This window comes from Passer domesticus, chromosome 7 (assembly GCF_036417665.1).
Source record: "Passer domesticus isolate bPasDom1 chromosome 7, bPasDom1.hap1, whole genome shotgun sequence".
NCBI lineage: Eukaryota > Metazoa > Chordata > Aves > Passeriformes > Passeridae > Passer > Passer domesticus.
Window position 1 is genome coordinate 5,052,078 of NC_087480.1, and position 14,734 is coordinate 5,066,811.

The 14,734-nt window shown below is 53.3% G+C and overlaps 2 protein-coding genes across 2 annotated transcripts; both read right to left on the reverse strand.

Annotated features, from left to right (window-relative positions):
- Positions 1–1,168: 1,168 nt before the first annotated feature.
- Positions 1,169–4,935, reverse strand: GPR174 (G protein-coupled receptor 174). The gene is made up of 2 exons (XM_064426542.1): positions 4,234–4,935; positions 1,169–3,664 (listed from the first exon to the last, which is right to left on the reverse strand). Exon 2 carries the CDS (start codon positions 3,309–3,311, stop codon positions 2,334–2,336), a length of 978 nt encoding a protein of 325 aa, XP_064282612.1. The 5' UTR covers positions 3,312–3,664; positions 4,234–4,935; the 3' UTR covers positions 1,169–2,333.
- A 7,417-nt stretch (positions 4,936–12,352) lies between these two features.
- LOC135304284 (putative P2Y purinoceptor 10) lies at positions 12,353–14,491 on the reverse strand. The gene has a single exon (XM_064426537.1). The coding sequence runs from the start codon at positions 14,451–14,453 to the stop codon at positions 13,338–13,340; it is 1,116 nt and encodes a 371-aa protein (XP_064282607.1). The 5' UTR covers positions 14,454–14,491; the 3' UTR covers positions 12,353–13,337.
- Positions 14,492–14,734: the final 243 nt, after the last annotated feature.

The window sequence follows — 14,734 nt, forward strand, 5'->3', positions numbered from 1 at the left end:
TGATTCTGTGCCCAAAGCCAGCTGTCACTTCAGCCCAGAGCCAGCCTGCTGAGGGCATGGGCAGAGAGCTCGGGGCTTTGCTGCTCAGTGATAGCAGCCAGAGGAAACTCTTCCTGCAGAGTAAAGGGGATATTTTGGCTTTTGGGCGCTTTTGTTTTCAGTTTCATTCTCATTCAGGTTCCCATTCCAGTGCTGCAGACCAGATTATCCAGGTTATTTTAGAGATTCACAGAATATTCTGAGTTGGAAGGGACTCCTAAGGATCGTTGAGTCCAGCTCGTGGATGCTGAGACACTAAAAATACAGGGCATGGCAAAAACACCCACGGCATGAAAATCCACCTGCTGCTAATCCAAGGAACAGCTTCATGCTGCAGCTGCTGGTGGCAGCATCCCCAGGGCTTGTGAGACCTCAGCGTGGCCCCAGCAGAAGCCACCAGGGGCAGAGGTGGCCTGGGGGAGGGCAGGGAGGTGTCCCCTGAATTCAGCTGGTGTCACCCACCCCGGCCATCGCACAGACTTCCTGTAAAAAGAATAATTAACACTCATTTGAATAAGTGGCGGGGGGGGAAGGCGCTGCTGCACCCACGGGATTTTCTGGGTGGAAAACTTCAGCCGCTTGGGGTTTCTGTCACTGAACAATTTCTGAACTTCTGACACCGCTTTATGTAACAACCTTTCCCCCTCAGGAGCTAAAAGTGACTCTGGGGGGCTGGACAGGGCCACCCTGGTCCCCTCCCGTGGTGGCCAGAAGGGACAGGGATGGGCTGGATTCCTGCAGATGGAGGAATTCCTGTTATTCCAGGAAACCTGGCCCTTGACTTTCCTCCCCAGTGCAACAAAAAGAGTAAAATAATTTCAGAGAAGCATCTAAAATGTTCTGCAGGTGCTCAAGAGGCTTCAAATCCAGGTGCTGCCACATCTTCATGAGTATTGGTGATGCAGGGGGGACAAGGAGCCAGGAATTACATTTAAAAAACATTTTTAGAAACTATTATTTTATTATATACAACTGGAAATATAAAAATAAATATTCTTTTTGTCACTGTGAATGTGGTTTCCATGAATTATCAGTGCTTGCTCAGCCACCAGGCACTGGCTCAGATTCCTGTGGGAAAGAGGTGGTGGAGTTTTCTTTTATTATATGGAAAAGCTTCTGAAAAGAAAACAAAATTCTTGTGTTCTGACACTCTCTGGGCTTCACATCATTTTCCTACAATGTGTATTTCCCTCATATAAATTATAAAACAACATTTGCATAAATAAAAAAAATGATACTGTCACAGTATTTTGCACTTCATAATGTAACATTTGCAACGTTCACAGAAAAATAGCATTTTACAAGAAGGTGCAAATGAAATACCAAAGTCAAGCCTGAAGTCTCTGTGGTTTGAATTTAAAGCAAATATTAATAAAACAACATCCACCTTTGGGCCTTTCTTAAAAAATCTCTTGTGGCACCTTTGACTTTGCTTCCAGGGAGTTCCCAATACAGCAAACTTTGGGAATGTTTGGATCCTCTGAATCCTGCTGCTGTTAATGGGGAGTGGATGTGATGGCTGTGGGTCAGTTATCAGTGAAAGGGAAAGAATTTGCCCCATTTTGGGTGAAAAGAGGACCTGAAAGGCTTGATGGACACCTGGCTTGAATAAAAACCCTCCAAGCACAGCCCCATGGTTCAAAAGCCAAGGCACGGCTCTAACCCTGGCTTTGCACCCAGAAGGGGGAACTGATGGTAAAAAATAGTGTGTGGGAGCTTCCCTGGCTGTGTGACTTGGGGTGATGGCATTTGCTACTCCCCCAAATGAGGCTTCATTAATTATTTAAATGGGAAGTCCCTTGGGGCCACCTTCTGCTCCTCACTCCATGCTCAGCATGGCTGGAGCAGGCTCTGGGCCCTCTCTGGAGAATCAGTCTCTGCTGAACTGTCTTGTGCTTCAGAAACACAGAATATTGTGGCATCCAGTGATTTTTAGGATAAAATTCTTTCTGCACAGCCAGACCCCAGAATCTTTGCTGATTCTTGCTGGCCAGGACGTGGCTGGGTGATGCCACAGGTGACAGAGGAGCATGGTGTCACCTCTCCCATGGGTCCGACCACCCAGCTGAGGAATGGAAATGCTCCTATTTCTATTCAGTGAAAATGTGCACCTGAAATATTAAATAAACACATTTTTGGTCAGGTTTGGGTATTTTTGAGTGGGGGTTGTTTGTTTATTCCAACCCTCACCGAAAGCAGAAGTTTCAATTGTCGTTCTCAGTGTCCTGAGGGAAAAACCTGTGGCAAAGGCCAAAATGTAATGAACAGTGGAAGTGCTGGCAGCTGTTTGGGATTCAGTATTCCGTGGTGTCCTCCCCAAGCACGTCCCTGGAGTGCTTCCTGCCGTAGCTGAGGTGCTGCAGCTGGATGCTGTCCTGCAGATCCTGCCGGGAGAGGCGTCTCCTGAACTCGTCCGTGGTGAAGTAGTAGATGATGGGGTCCACGCAGGAGTTGAGGCTGGCCAGGCACAAAGCCACGGCGTGGAACACCGAGATCTGCACGCAGCCCTCCCAGATCTGCCCGGTTTTCACAAAGAAATCCAGCGGGAAGCTGATGTGGTAAGGTGCAAAGCAAATCAGGAACACCAGGGCGCAGGTGAGGATCATCTTTAAAGCCTTTTTCTTCTCGCCCAGGTCCCGGGAGGCAGAGTGCCTCTCCTTTAGTGATAAGATTGTCTTCCAGGAGCAGTACAGGATGATGAGCAGGGGGGTCACAAACCCCACCAACTCCCCTATGGTCATCAGCGTGATGGAGGTGGGGAGGTCGAGTTTCTTGATGGGAAGATCCACAAAACAGGCGTTTTTATCCTCCTGGTGCTGCATCCTGAGGAGTGGGAAAGGCAGGCAGCCCACGCAGACCACGACCCAGCCCACGATGCTGATGTAGACATCACAGACACGCCTGCAGTCACTGAATTTGAAGGGGTGCATGAGGAACAGGTACCTCCTCACGCTGATGCACACCAAGAAGTAGATGCTGGCATACATGTTGACGTACTTCAGGTAGAAGCAGAGCATGCAGAGACCTCCTCCAAACTCCCACGTGCCCGTCAGGTAGTAAAATATCCTCAGGGGCAAGGACAGCACCTGTGACAAGTCAGCAATGGCTAAATTGATCATAAATATCACGGCCCTTTTAGTCTCTCTCATGTAGCCATAGAAGACCCACAAGGCCAGGGTGTTCCCGATGAGCCCGGGGATCAGGATCACCGTGTAGGTGACGGCGTAGTAGGGCTTGAGGTCTGTCTCACTGCAGTTGGAGCTGTTGCTCATGGTTGTGCTCCGGCTCCGTGCTCAGCCCCGGCATCATAACACGTCCATCCCTGCCTGTCCTGCAGCCAGGGGCATCCAAAGGGAACAGCCCAGCCCTGGAATCCGTGCGGGAGGCTCCGGTCAGCGGCTCATCACGGGGAGTTAATCCCAGTCCTGCCCCTGTGTCCTGCTCATGGGTCACAGCTGGCTGGGGTCACCTGCAGGAGGGGTGGGCAGGAGGGATCCGCACCGGGAAGAGCATCCCTGTGTGCCCAGTGGACAATTCCTCACCAAGCTGTGTCTCTGTCACCTTTTGGGTGGCATTTCAGCCTCTTCCCTCAGCACAGGGTTCAGCAGCTGGCGTGGCCCCGCAGCTGGAAGACAAAAAGATGCAGCTGGAGCATTGCTGGGAGACAGGGGAGGAACAGAGCAAGAGTGATGGGAAAAGCTGGAGCACCTCTCCAGCAGAAACCCGCGTGGCTTTGGTGCTGATCAGCTCTTGTGCTGCCCAGCAAGCACCGTGCCCTGTCCAGTGGAGGTGCAGAACCACCAAGGAATAAACAGAAATTGTGTTCATTTTCTGCTACAAACCTGGGGGTGTTGCTCTTCCTGTGTCCCAGCACGTGGTCAGTGCTAGACCTGCCTCCCTCCCTGGAGATATTCTCACCTCCCAAAAGCTCCTGAGGAGAACACTCCCCTGGCTTCCCAGGAAAGCCCTCAGAACATTCCCACCCTCCGCAGCTGCAGGTGCAGAAGGAAATCTGCTCCTCGTGTCACCCATGTGCACACAAACCTTTCCCCCAGTGCAGCCACCGCCGCTGTGTCACGGGGTGGAAGTCCCAGGTCAGTGGCTTTCACCAACCCAGGGCCAGCTTTTAAAAATAGGGTCAAAACCAGGTTCATCTTTTAAAAATAGGACACAAACCATCCTTTGCAGAACTACCTGCACTTGATCCGATCTGACTTCCTCACAGCTGCTTCTTCTCAGCCTGGCCTTACCCGTCGTGCACATCTGGGGCTGTTGGCAATACCAGAGCTGGTACTAAGGAGGCTGGAGGTGGATTTTATTTAAAATTGCAGGCCAAACACATGATGGTATCTGAATGTGTCAGACAAAAAAACCTCAGCCAGATCTGATAAATGTAGAGGAAATTCAGATCTCTGCCTAAACTCTCTCAAGTTTGCCTTCTTTTTCACATGAAAAATTATCCTGCAAGTCTAAGTGGGAGAAGTTTGTAGGTGCCAACCCAGACACCAAAGGCACATTTACTTAATTTAAAATATTTTAACGTTTTTAATTTATTTTTTTTAAATTTTAATTTTTAAGGTAAAATGACACTTGCTGCAGTCCCTGCTGGCTTTTTCCCAGTGCTTATGTAAAAAATGTGAACACTTATTTAATAATGGTCAACACTTGCTGGTGTGATGGTACCGAAACTTTGAAGTAGTTTTGGGTGGAAGCAGAAAATCTGCCATAAAAGGAAACATGTCTATTTTTGTATTTTCTCTCACCAAGGAGAATGAGATATCTTCCTTCCTTCCTTTTAAAGAGGGAGCATCTAACTCAAGCAGTGGGGTAAAATGGCTTGTGAACTGATCCTGTTATGCTCCAGAAGTGACAATTAATAATATGTTTTTTATCAGTTTAAACTAGCTTGTCTCTCCTCTCCTGTTGGCAGAGGCTCAGGGGGTGACACTGAGAAAGACTCAATCCAACTTCTTTTCCCCTGGCTGAATTCCCAGGAGGGATAATCCACCTTAACTCCATCTCTGGGCCTTGGGACACACAGAGGGAAGGACAAAGTGCACCCCCAGCCCTTCCACACGTGCACATCTTATTTTTCCTGCTGCCCCTCAGCTCCCGCCTTCCCCATCCCCATCACACAGCAACTTTCCTGGAACTCCATTCCCTGCCCCCTCCAGCCTGGCCCTGGGGCAGGGAGGCACTTGCAGGACTTTCTGCCCCTCCTTGTGGCACGAGGGGTCCCCAGGGCTCAGCTGAAGGTGGGGGGCAGCGAGGGGGCTCAGCCAGGGCACCCAGAGGCACCCCCAGGGCTGGGGAGGGGTGTAAAAACTCAGCAATGTGAGAAACGGCGCTTTGGAAATCCCAAGCAGCAACATCACAGAGTTCAGCGCCATGTGCTGTGTAAAAAAACAGCAGGATGCTAAAAAAATCTCCAGAAAGAGGAAATTTGGGTTTGCATGCTCTGTGCTTGCTTCCCCCTCACTGCGAGGGGGTGGGTGAGAGACTCTCCACAGGCTCAGCCTCCTTCTCCCCCTGAACAGTGCACATTTTTCCCCTGATTTCTCCATGGGTACCCCCAAATCAGCCACGTTGGGGCCCTGGATGAAGATTTGTGCCTAATGAGTCAGAGCAGTGGGTAAGAATTGTAGCCAGCCTAAAATCAGCTTGTTAGAGCTGGGTCCACCCTGGGTAAAGCATTTTCCACGTGCTGGAGGACAGCTGGGTATCCATCTGCTCCATGAGAACCCCTGCAGGAGCTGGGGCTGTGGGAGCAGCCCCTCACCCTGCTCTCAGCTGGGCTCTGCCCCACAGCTGAGCTCCTCACCCTCAGCAGTGCTCAGGCTCCTCACCTGAGGCTGCTTAGGGGTGTCCAGTCCTCCTTAGGAAATCCTGGGGGTTTAACCCACAGCGGGTCCTAAACCCAGCTGGGTGGGGAGAGATTTTGGGGGCAGCTCCTGGCTGGGCTGGGTCTGGGGGTGCTCTCCCTGCTGCTGCCTCGTGCCTGGAGCCCTCTCAGAGCTGGGATCTGCCAACACCTCCTGCTCCTGCCTGGGTGATGGATCAGCCTGGATGGATCCTCCTGCTCCTGCCCAGAGCCAGGGATGGATCAGCCTGGATGGATCCTCCACCAAGCCCTGCCCTTGCTGCTGGCCCAGCTGAGCTGGGGGTGCTCAGTCCCCTCGTGTTCAGGGTGAGGAGGTGTTTTAAGAACACATAAAACCTGTGACGGGGGTGGCAGGGGCACAGCAGCAGCACCCTGGTGTCCCCTCCTCACTTACCCTCGGGGGGAGCTGGCCTGGGCTCTGCCTGGCACCTCTCTTGTGTTTTTCCTTCTTCTCCTCCACAACCTAAAACAAAAGCAGAACATGCACAGGGGAAACATCAAATGGAAATTCAGTTTCCTGTGAGAGTGAAGGCAGGGTGAGGGTGGCTCTGTCCCTCCAAAGGGGCCCTGTGGGGAGGGGAGAGCTGGCCCAGGGTGGCCTGGGCTTCTCCAGTGCCCGCTTTGTTCTCTGGCTCACCTGAAAGCTGCTGGCCTGCCTTGGCAGGAAACAGAATTTACAAGGTATGAACTGAAAATAGAAATGCTAAAACCAGAAACTGAATGTTGTATGGGGTTGGGGGTTTTTTTGTTCTTTTAACAAATGACAGAAGACGAGCCTTCTCTGCCTTGAAGTATTTTCCTGGTGGATATTTGGGATTTATCTCTTTCTCCATCAGAACAATGTTCCCCCTTGCTGTGCTAACTAAATTCCAGGAATATGAAGGGGAAAAAATAAATGCTCTGGTTTAATGCCATGTGAAATACTCTGCTTTTGCCTTTTAATCCTTTGCAAAAGCTCTTGTCCTCCTTTGTTAATATTTATCCTGGTTAAGAAGGGAAAATAACCGGGAGCAGCAGTGCTGTGTGTCAGCCTAATCCCCCACCCTCCTTCTCCCTTCCTTGCACACTCTGATATCCCTGAGAGAGGTTTCTGGCACCAAAGCTGTGAATTATCCCCCCAAACCATCAGCACATGGCCCCCAGCCATGTCCCTGTGCTGTGATAACCCCGTCCTCTTCCTCCCTGGTTCTTGCAGTAAATGCAAATTGGCCCATGGAGAATCAGTGTGGTACCACTTGTGAGGAGCAGACCACCTGGGACAAACAGAGAGAGACAAACCCAAGGAAAGTTGGAGCAGTGGGAACTGGGTCAGTTATCCCTGTGGGGGGGGATGGGGCTGCGTGGCCTCAAGGGCCCCTTTCAGACCAGTCCCTTCCCAGGTGCTGCTGGGTTTGCAGAGGCTGAGAATCGCTGGAGCTGGGGCTAATCCTTAAATTCAGCTGCTCACTCAATGAGAGCAGAAAACACAGCTTGAAACTTCAAGGCTGGGTGCTTTAGCTTCAGCCATGCCCCTGCTCTCCACTCGGATGCTCAGAGCATCCCATGGGCACACATGGGAGCTCTTCAATAAATGAGGTATTTTCTCTTCAATAAATGAATATAGCTGGGCTTTGCATCTCCCCCCTTCTACCCACTCACTCTGGGAGTCACACCAGCTCTGTGGTGAAGCCAGGACCCCCCTGGCTGTCCCTGAGCTGTCCCATCCCCTCTCAGCACTCCTGGCGCAGCCTCCCCAAATCCACGGCACAACACCCAAAAAAATCCCGACTGACCCCCCCCAGCGCGCCCGGAGGGTAACGGGGGCAGAGGACTGGCAGCCCTACCTGCGCTGCGGCCGTCCCGCTGTGTCCCCGCGGCTGCAGCGGTCCCCAGGCCGCTCCCTCCCTCCCTCCCTCCCTCTCCGCGCAAAGCAAAAGCGCAACTGGCGGGGCACGGCCACACCGCCCCGGGTGTCCCGCTCGGGTCACCCCCCTTCCTGCTCCTCCCGTGGTTCCCACGGGTGTCTGTCAGGGTGCTGGGCTCTCGGGGTGTGTCGGGGTCACCCCAGGAGGTGTTGCTGCTCCGGGGTGGGGTCAGGAGCCCCAGCTCAGCTCCGGGGACAGAGCCCCCCTGGGACAGGCTCAGAGAATGCCAGGATTCAGGCGTTCTTCTCCTTCCCCAGCTTCCTGGGAAAGGCTCCTTCCCTCTCACCTGGGTGTCTGCACCTGCAGTCCCCGCTCCCAGGGATTTGGGGGGATTTGGGGTCCCCCCGAAGCTGGTGGTGGGCGCACTTGGGCTCCCCAAAAGCAGCGAGTTCTCCGCGGTCATTGTGATCACATTCAGGGGAGCACACAGGCTGGGAGCCAAGGGCTCTTCTTTTCCAAACGTGCCTCGAGGCGGTGTCACCCACGGCCACGTCCCCGGGCCACCGCGGTCCCCGGCCATCGGCAGAGGGCAGAGCTGGCTGCGCTTTGAGCCTGAGGAGCAGCACTTCCCTGCTCGTCCCGCGGAGGACTCCGGCTGAAGGAACATCAACAAGAATTCTTGTTAAGGGAGCAATGATTCAGTTGGTTAATTTGAAAAAGTGACTTTGCTAACCATTTCCAGAGAAGTTCTGCAGAGATTTGCGACTTTTTAATCTACATTTATTCATTTTTCTTATGCATCTTCCCAGGAGATCAGCATATATATATTATATTACACCTGCTCCTTTAAAGCATTGTTGATTTACTCATATCACAATTCCAGCTTAGGGTTTGTAGCTCTCTACACTCCTTTTTATGGTGGTTTACAGGAGATTAATGGCTCTTACAGCCTCGCAGGGCACAGGGTTTGCCACCCTGTGGTGGCCCAGCCCCTCTCCAAGGCTCTGGCACCAAAGTTGTGAATTATGGGAGATGTGGACCACATCTCCCAAAATGCAGCTGTGTGCCTGTTCCAGCAGCTGATGCTCCTGCTGGTTAGAGCTTCCAGCTTGATTCTGAAGCTGCTGATGACTTGATGGGCTTTAATTAACATGGGACCAGAGCTTTCAGCACTGTGGGATCTTCTCTGCAGAGCTCTGCCTGCGGTGCAGGGCTGGGTTTTGGATTTGGATGTTTTCGGGCTGGCAGCAGTGGGGTTGGGGTTTAGTGCTGCAGGGGGATTCTCTGGTGCTGGGGTCTCACTGAGCCCTCAGAGGAAGATGCTGCCTCAGCTCATGTCAGTCCTGGGGTGTTTCCCTAATTCCAGCAGGATCTGGGCTGTGAAACCTTCCCAGCACCTCCCACCAGCTACCTCTGCCATTTCCTCTCCCTCTCCCCAAAACTGTGTGATGTGACACCCGGGGTCCCCAGGCTCTCCACCAGCATTCCCCTGTGTGACCCTGGCACTCCTGCCTCCCCCAAGGGTTGAGTGGGATGGTTTGGAGGTGACTTTATTAGACAATAAAACTGATGCCACTCTCAGGAATCACCAATCCCTTGTGGCTGAGCAGCGCCTGGGTTTGGGTTTGGGCTCCTCTGCTTTTCCCACTGCAGCAGGTGATGGATTCTCTGCTTCACTGCCATGTCCACAGCAGTCAGCCTGCTTAGGGGAAGGCGGAGCCTGAGCTCGGGCCAGGCACTGGATGTAGGGTACTCAGGGAGGTTTTGTCTCAAAACCACCTTGCAGGACACCCCCAAATCCTGTCTTGCCGGTGCCACGCTCTGTGTGCATTGCCACTGGCATCCATCCCATTTCCCATCGCTCCAGGAGTGTTCCTGGGCTGTGGGGTGAAAGTTGAGAGTGCCTTTACCAGCAGGCAAGTTCCAGCAGTCTCTGAGTTCTGCTGTCCCAGGGAAAACCCTGGCTGGACCTTCCAATCCTGCTGCAGTGAGGCCAACAAAAATCAGGAGGTCTTGGAGCTGGGCACTAAATCACAAAGCAATTGTTTTACAGCATAAAGTAAAATTTTTTAATTGCATTTTTCTCTTGTATTGATAATATATTTTTTCCTTACTTGCATTTGTATCTTACAAGAATTGGAAGTTCTGTTTTTCTAAGCTTGTGCTTCATGACCTTGTAAGAGCTGCTCAGAGAGAACCAGCTGAGATATTTCTGAACTGCACAGCTTGTCTTTAATAGAAATAATTCCTGGGAAGGGGTTGCCTGTCTGCTCTCCACACGGCTGGGGCTGTCCCAGGGGAAAGGAGAGTGCCCACGGATGCAGCTCCCAACACCAGCAGGGCTCACGTGGAGCCAGGGATGCAGCCGTGCTGCTGACACCAGGCCGAGAGCTGAAACTGCTGCTTTTCCCTGCCCTGTGTGCCTGCAGCGGGGAATTCTCTTTAAAAACCAAAAAAATCCCTGCAAAAGCAGCAGGGCCGGGCGATGGCGTGGCAGCGTCGGCCGGGAGGGATGTGCTGGCTGTGCCGGGATGAGGCTTTGGCTGCTCCTTGGAATGCTGAGCGCCCTCCCAGTGCTGAGCGCTGCCACGGCATCCACGCAGAATTCCCAAATCCCTGAACAGGACCCCGGAGCATGGGAGGGGTGATGGGCACACCTGGGGCTGTCACAGGGTGCTGTCCCACCACACCCCAACCTCGGGCTTTGCGGGTGCTGCTGGCTGAGCACAAGAAACCACAAAATTGGATTGGGGTCTGATGAAATCATGGCTGTCTGTGAAACAGCTCCTGGCTTGGAGAACCACTCCCTGCCTAGCTGGGTTTGAAGCAGCAAAATTCTCTGTGTGTGCTGGAGCTGTGCTCGGGGTTGGAGCTGGTGGTGTTTGTTCCCTTGCCAGGGACAGCACTCCCCCTCTCCAGCACGAGGTGGGTGGGTGGAGGAGCTGCCCTTTGCCAGCAGTGGTGCCAAAAGTCAGGAGAGGCTCAGCTCTGAGGGCTCCACAGAGGCTGAGTGGTTTCCCAGAGGCAAAGTCACTTTGGGGCTGGACTGGGAGCATGTGGTCATGGAGGGAGGATAAAGGTATTTTTAGCAAGGAGAAAAGCAGCTCCCCTCCCTCCCTGTGGGGCCCTAAAAAGTGCTGTGCAAGGGACAGCTTGGATACTCCCAAGTAGTGCATAATTTTAGGGATATGTAAGTGTAGGTTTTGATGGGATTTTGGGAAAAAATTCTCCCCTGTGAGGGTGGGGAGGCCCTGGCACAGGTTGCTCAGAGCAGCTTGCCTGCCCCTGGATCCCTGCAAGTGTCCAAGGCCAGGCTGGACAGGGCTTGGAGCAACCTGGGATAATGGGAGGTGTCCCTGCCCATGGCAGGGGTGGGATGAGCTTTAAGGTCCCTCCCAACCCAAACCATTCCATGATGAACCTACAACTGATAACGCAGGAGCCTGGCAGGCATTGGAGGAACAAGAAGCACCAGTTTGTACTGGAAAAGGATGGCTCTTCAGGGACTGATTTACAGAAAACCCAGCACAATCCTTGCTACCCGGGGTGTCCCACCCTCTGAGATTTTTCTGTATTTCCCTGAGGCAGGCACAGCCTGAGGGGGGGTTTGCTGTTGAGTCTCCATGGGACATTAGCGAGAATTTTGGGTTTGCTCTTGGGTCCTGTTCTCTGTTTGGAAGGGGCAAGCTGTGTTGCAGAAATGTCAGAAAAGCAATCTGAAAACAAACTGGCCAAGTCCCAGTGGGAACTGGAGTTCCTGGGAAACCTGGAGCTGCTGCTGCCAGTAAAGTTAGAGCCACAATCCAGGACTTGCTGTTGCTTGGAGGGGCTTATAAATGACCTGTCCGTGGTCATTCAGGGCCACCTGGATGTCCAGCCCAGCCCCTCAGGGCTGTGCCATTCCCAAAACACCGGGAAAAGCCACAGTCCTGGTGAAGATCCTGCTGGTGTGGCTTGTCCTGTCTGTGGGAGCTGCCCTGAGCCAGTCCCGGCATCGGTGAGGTTTTCTTGGGTTTCCTGTTTTGCCTCCACACTCTGTTTGGTTTGGGCCATCTGAAACAGCATTTTTCCAGCCATGAAAGCTCTTTTTTCCCCCCCCCAAGCAAACAAGGAAAACGTGGCCTTTTGTTATTTATATTCTTTGTGAGAGGAGGAGGAGATTTGGGACAGAATGAGCCCCAGGGCAGCGGCTTTTCTGCCTGCTCCCGGAGTTTTCTGCCTGTCCCTGGCACACTTTAAGTACCAAAGCAAATTCCTCCAGTTTGTCTGGATCTCCCAGCTGGTCTCCCCCATCCAGCCCCAGCACCCATTCCGTGCTTCCCAGAAACGCTGCACGGGGTGGAAATGTGCATCCAATCATGGGAAAAGCTGTTTTCTATCAATCCCTCTCTGCCTACGTTTATTTTAAAAATTCCCTGAGGGTTTTTGGGAGGAGGAGACTCAGAATCCCCGCACTGGCCACTCTTCAAGGCTTCTCTGAGCCCCAGACTTGGGTGTCTCCCCCAAATTGTGTCACTGCTCTGAGAGCAGATGTGGAGCATAATGAGAATATTTCCAAGCACTTAAAATAATACTCCTAAAGCTCAAATACACGTTGGGATCATTTTATTTCCTCAGAGTTTGAAGCTTTCAGAGTGTACTGGAGTCGGTTTTGTAAATTTTCTTAGTACCCAGTGAAGGTTGGGATGATTTTTGGCGTTCAAAGCAAAATTGAAAGTTTGGATAACATCTTCATGTGCAACCACACACGTCAGCAACATGACAAATAACACAAGACTCCCAAGGACAACACAAGAGACACCAATGACAAGTCCCTGTTTTTGCAGCTCACACCACAGCTCTGTGAGTTAATGTGCCCTGGGAGATGTCACATCTCCCTCTTTACTTGTGGCATATCCATGGTAGTTTGTCTTCCAAATATTGATCCCCCATAATCAGCCAAGCACCTGCAGGTGCCAGGAGCCAGGTGGATTCTTCTGCTCAGCTCTGGGTGCCTTTTCCAGCAGTGTGAGCTGAGTTTGTTGAGCCCTCCCTTATAACATTGATGTGATATAGGTTAATACTCTTTGTTTGGTTACAGTCTTCAGTCCAGATTAGGCTGGATTGGACCCGGGTGATGGATTTTTGTAGTGGAAAAGGTTCAGTTCAGGTGGAGATAATGAACTGTCTTGATCCAGAGCCCTGTGTGAGCATGGTGGATGCTCCAGGTGGCTGTAGGTACTCAGGATCAGGGCTGAAATCCCCAGAGCTGTGCCAAGGCCGGGCCTCTCACTCACAGCTCAGGGTTCAGAAGGGTTCCCAGAAATGGCAAATCTGCAGAGGCACAGAAACACCTGAAATGAGGCACCTGAACCCACTGCAGTTCAGCACAGGGGAAACTTTGGCATCAACAATGGCTTTTGAGGGGATGGAAGACAACAGTCCCCAGCAGCAACAGCACAACCAGCAAGTCTTTTGGCACCACAACGTCCTCATGGATCAGGCCCCGCCATCTGCCGCACACAGGGACAATTCCAGACGGATTTGGAGAGCAGAGCAGTCCTCACTGCAGCTCTGAGCAGTGGACAGGGCTCTCAGGAGATGGACTCCAGCAGCAGCTCATCGGGCGGCACGGCGGGGATCTCCATGCTGTTTATTTGGCCAAAGAACTTGGGAAGGGACCAGAACTTGAGGCGGGGGAGATTCCTCTTCCTGACGCGGATGTCGTGGGCAGTGTCGGTGCCGGCGGCGCTGCGGCGGCGGGGCGGCAGCCGCGCTCTCAGCGCCACGCAGCCGTGGCGCAGCAGCTGCGCCTGGAACTCGGAGGTCATGAAGTAGTAGAGGACGGGGTCCAGGCAGCAGTTGAGGCTGGCCAGGCACAGGGAGATGGGGTGGAAGCGCAGCGTGCTGCGGTGCACGGCGCAGTCCCGGATGACGTTCTCAATCACCATCATGAAGAAGGGGAAGTTGATGTGGTAGGGGGTGAAGCAGATGAAGAAGACGGCGGCGCACATGAGGACCATCCTCAGGGCCTTGCGCTTCTCGCCGGCGTCCTGCAGCGCCGTGGGGCCCTCCCGCAGGGAATGCCACATCCTCCACGTGCACCAGGCGATGGTGCCGAAGGGGATGACGAAGCCAAACAGCTCCGCCACCGTCACCAGCGCGATGGCGGCCCCGGGGCTGAGCTGCTTCACGCCCAGGTCCGAGAAGCAGCTGTTGATGGAGTTGGACAGGGCTGGGCTCCTGACGATGATGAGGGGCAGGCAGGCAGCGCCCACCAGGAGCCAGACCAGGGCGCTGATGGCCACGTCGTAGCGGCGCTTCCAGCCCTTGGCTCGGAAGGGGTGCAGCAGGAACAGGTACCGCTGGATGCTGATGCAGCTGAGGAAGCAGATGCTGGCGTACATGTTGAGGTACTTCAGGTAGAAGCACACCTGGCACAGGAAGCTCCCGAAGGGCCAGCTGTGGTTGATGTAGTAGTAGGTGCGCAGGGGCAGGGAGAGGACGTGGGCCAGGTCGGCCACGGCCAGGTTGATCATGAAGATGACGGCTTTGCTCTTCCTGCTGAGGAAGCGGCACAGGACCCACAGGGCAGCGCTGTTGGCCAGGAGCCCCGGGATGAAGATGAGGGTGTAGGTGGTGGCGTAGAGGGTGGACTGGAAGGACATCTGGGGGTCGGAACAGTTCCCAGAGGACACGTTGCTCTCCATCCTGGCCGGATCTCTTCACTCATGGGGCGGTCACGGCAGGGGGAAGGGTCCTGGAGTGGGTAAAGAGAGGCTGTAAAACCAAAATCTCTCCATGGAGTAAGTGTGCTTTAGGACAGAAGAGTCAGCTGTGTGCAGGTTTGTGTGTGGGGAAGGGTGATCCCACTCCCAGGCATCCTCCACCCTCTCCCTGCAGAGGTGCTCTGCGGGATCTCGTGAGATGCCCCAATTACAGTGAATACCCTGAGCTCTGTAACATCCATCTCTTGATTGCCAGAGAGCTT

Bases quoted from the DNA above. Each gene is read 5' to 3' on its own strand.
- GPR174 (XM_064426542.1), bottom strand. From the start codon at position 3,311: ATGAGCAACAGCTCCAACTGCAGTGAGACAGACCTCAAGCCCTACTAC.
- LOC135304284 (XM_064426537.1), bottom strand. From the start codon at position 14,453: ATGGAGAGCAACGTGTCCTCTGGGAACTGTTCCGACCCCCAGATGTCC.